Here is a 2,214-nt window from a genome sequence, read left to right as displayed (position 1 = left end):
CCAATCCCCTGTGAATACCGGGGGAGGACTTATATATACACACGCACATTCAATGACTTTTATTTCCAAACAGGTTGATGAAGGAAAAGGAAGAGTTAATTCAGAGTTACATGAATCAAATTAGTTATTCTTAATTTTCTTCATTTGATCTTCCCTCCTGTCATATAATGAAAAATAATAATTTTCAAAAAATGAGTATTATTTTATTCTGTACAAGTACTTCTTAATACCTTCATTACAAATACTCTATTGAAGCAGAGATATTCTCTCTCAAATGTTCTATATTATCAAAGGTTATACTTATTATCAAGAAATAGATTTGAGAGGACACAATTTCATAAAAGTCTTTAAAATTAACAATAACTTGTTAAACATAGCTAAATATTAACTTGCTAATTTGAATTGAACAGAGATACAGAAAAGCAAGCTAAGCAACTTCTGTCATCCATCATTTGTTTATACAAAACTACAATAAAAAGATAAATGCAGCCTAATTAACATCTAGATCCTCAATAATTCAGCATTCATCCAATATTGAGAAATTATATGTTATGACATATATTCATAAAAAATATTAAGGACTTTGTTGCAGACCTGTGTTGGAAATTGTTCTGGAATGCAGTTTATTCTCACATTGACAGGATCATTTATGTCATTTGGACAATTTCCTGAACCAGAAGGATATGGAGTCGCAGCTGGACTTGAAGTAGAATCACTAATTTCTGGGAGGGGAAAAAACTCAATAAAATAAACATGACACTAAATTAATTTTTTCAGGTTTTTAAAGAAATTAATATTTCATGAAAGAATACATGAATCTATATATGCTAGAAATTGAAAAATATATTTTGTATTAAAAAGGACCCACATACTGAAGCCTTAGTTATCAAAAGGAAAAGATCCAAATAATGCAGAAATTGACAATGCAGAATCCTATTGACTGTTTCTTCAGAAAAAAATACATTCTCAGAAGATCTTGGTGTAGATTCAAAAGGAAACAAAATATACATTTGCACCCCACTTAGCATTTGTGTTTTATAGCTGGAAAAAAAAAAAGATAGAGAAACATGGATTGCAAAAAAAAGGTGTAGATAAGGAGACAACAAACTAGAGAACAGAAAAATAGGAGGAAGAAGATACTTTAAAGGGAATAATTTGATAGGTAGATAAGAGAAAGCCAGAATAATGAAGAAAAAGAGATCCCGACTCTATAGAAAGAACATTCTAGGAATCAGATACGGGTAAGACAAAACTGATTGCTTCACAACACAGAGAGCTCTCGGTTGCTGGAAGATGGTAAAACAAAAGACTAACAGCAATGGGAAATGCTAACTACAGTTAGACTAAAAGATAATATGTAACATCCTTTACAATTCTGATTTTGTCAAGAGAGAATGATGAAAAAAGAGATTCGGTAGTCCAAAGTAGTATGCACCAAGATAAATTAGGATAGAGATATTTAGAAAAAAAAACAAACACCTCAAGCCTGTTTTCACCTTCCTTCTACCTGCCTTTCTCATACAATCTCTCTCTCCTTAAAAAAAAAAAAAAAATTGAGCCAGGACAAAGAATATTCACCAAAATCCCCATCTCCTTTGCAAATGTATAAAGGCCAGAACAAAAACCCAGGCTTTTCCACTACTGAGACGAATCTCATTGCCAACAGTAAGCGATCATTCCACCTTTGTTAACAACTTGATCCCTTTGCCTCTTGGGTCTTTCTTAAACAACATAAGTAGGAAAGGCAATTAATATCAGTGCATGTGGATTCCTTAATTACAATGACTATTCATTAAAATAACCGGAACATAATGGAGAGAAAAAGTTGGAGCAATTGTGTAACTTACCCTAGATCTTTCTACATCTGTTTTGTCTCACATAGATTATTTTTAAAAATCAATAACTACTGTGGAGTAACTTTCTCTTAACTTCACTATAATGTATAAATATTTTTAATATGACTTACCTTCAACAGCAGGTGTCCTCGTTGCTAAAACAACAACTAGGGCAATTGCTATTATGGTAACTATGGCAAAGAGGACAATCAGAGAGATTTCTAAGCCACTAAATTTCTTTCTTGCCATCTAATGAAAGAAAAGAATAGGTATTTAAAATGTAAAATATGTAACTATAATAAACCACCATCAATTATCATCAAATTCATTCTTTTTTTAAATAAGCCCAATGCAAACAAAGCTGTAGACAGCTCTATTA

At 31.6% G+C, this 2,214-nt stretch overlaps 1 protein-coding gene across 1 annotated transcript in view; it reads right to left on the bottom strand.

Moving 5' to 3' along the window:
• The window catches only part of SI (sucrase-isomaltase (alpha-glucosidase)), a gene marked incomplete at its 3' end in the record, with an annotated part of 88,057 nt that extends 85,973 nt beyond the window's left edge, over window positions 1-2,084 (bottom strand). Inside the window, exons 1-2 of the mRNA XM_012655338.1 lie at window positions 1,967-2,084; window positions 557-722 (exon numbers count right to left, since the gene is read on the bottom strand). Coding sequence (XP_012510792.1) covers window positions 557-722; window positions 1,967-2,084 — 284 coding nt within the window. The remainder of the gene's footprint in view (window positions 1-556; window positions 723-1,966) is intronic.
• Window positions 2,085-2,214: the final 130 nt, after the last annotated feature.

This window comes from Propithecus coquereli, unplaced genomic scaffold (assembly GCF_000956105.1).
Source record: "Propithecus coquereli isolate 6110/MARCELLA unplaced genomic scaffold, Pcoq_1.0 Scaffold472, whole genome shotgun sequence".
NCBI lineage: Eukaryota > Metazoa > Chordata > Mammalia > Primates > Indriidae > Propithecus > Propithecus coquereli.
The sequence above is the reverse complement of the archived record's forward strand: the minus strand, read 5'-3'. Positions and strand labels throughout refer to the sequence as shown.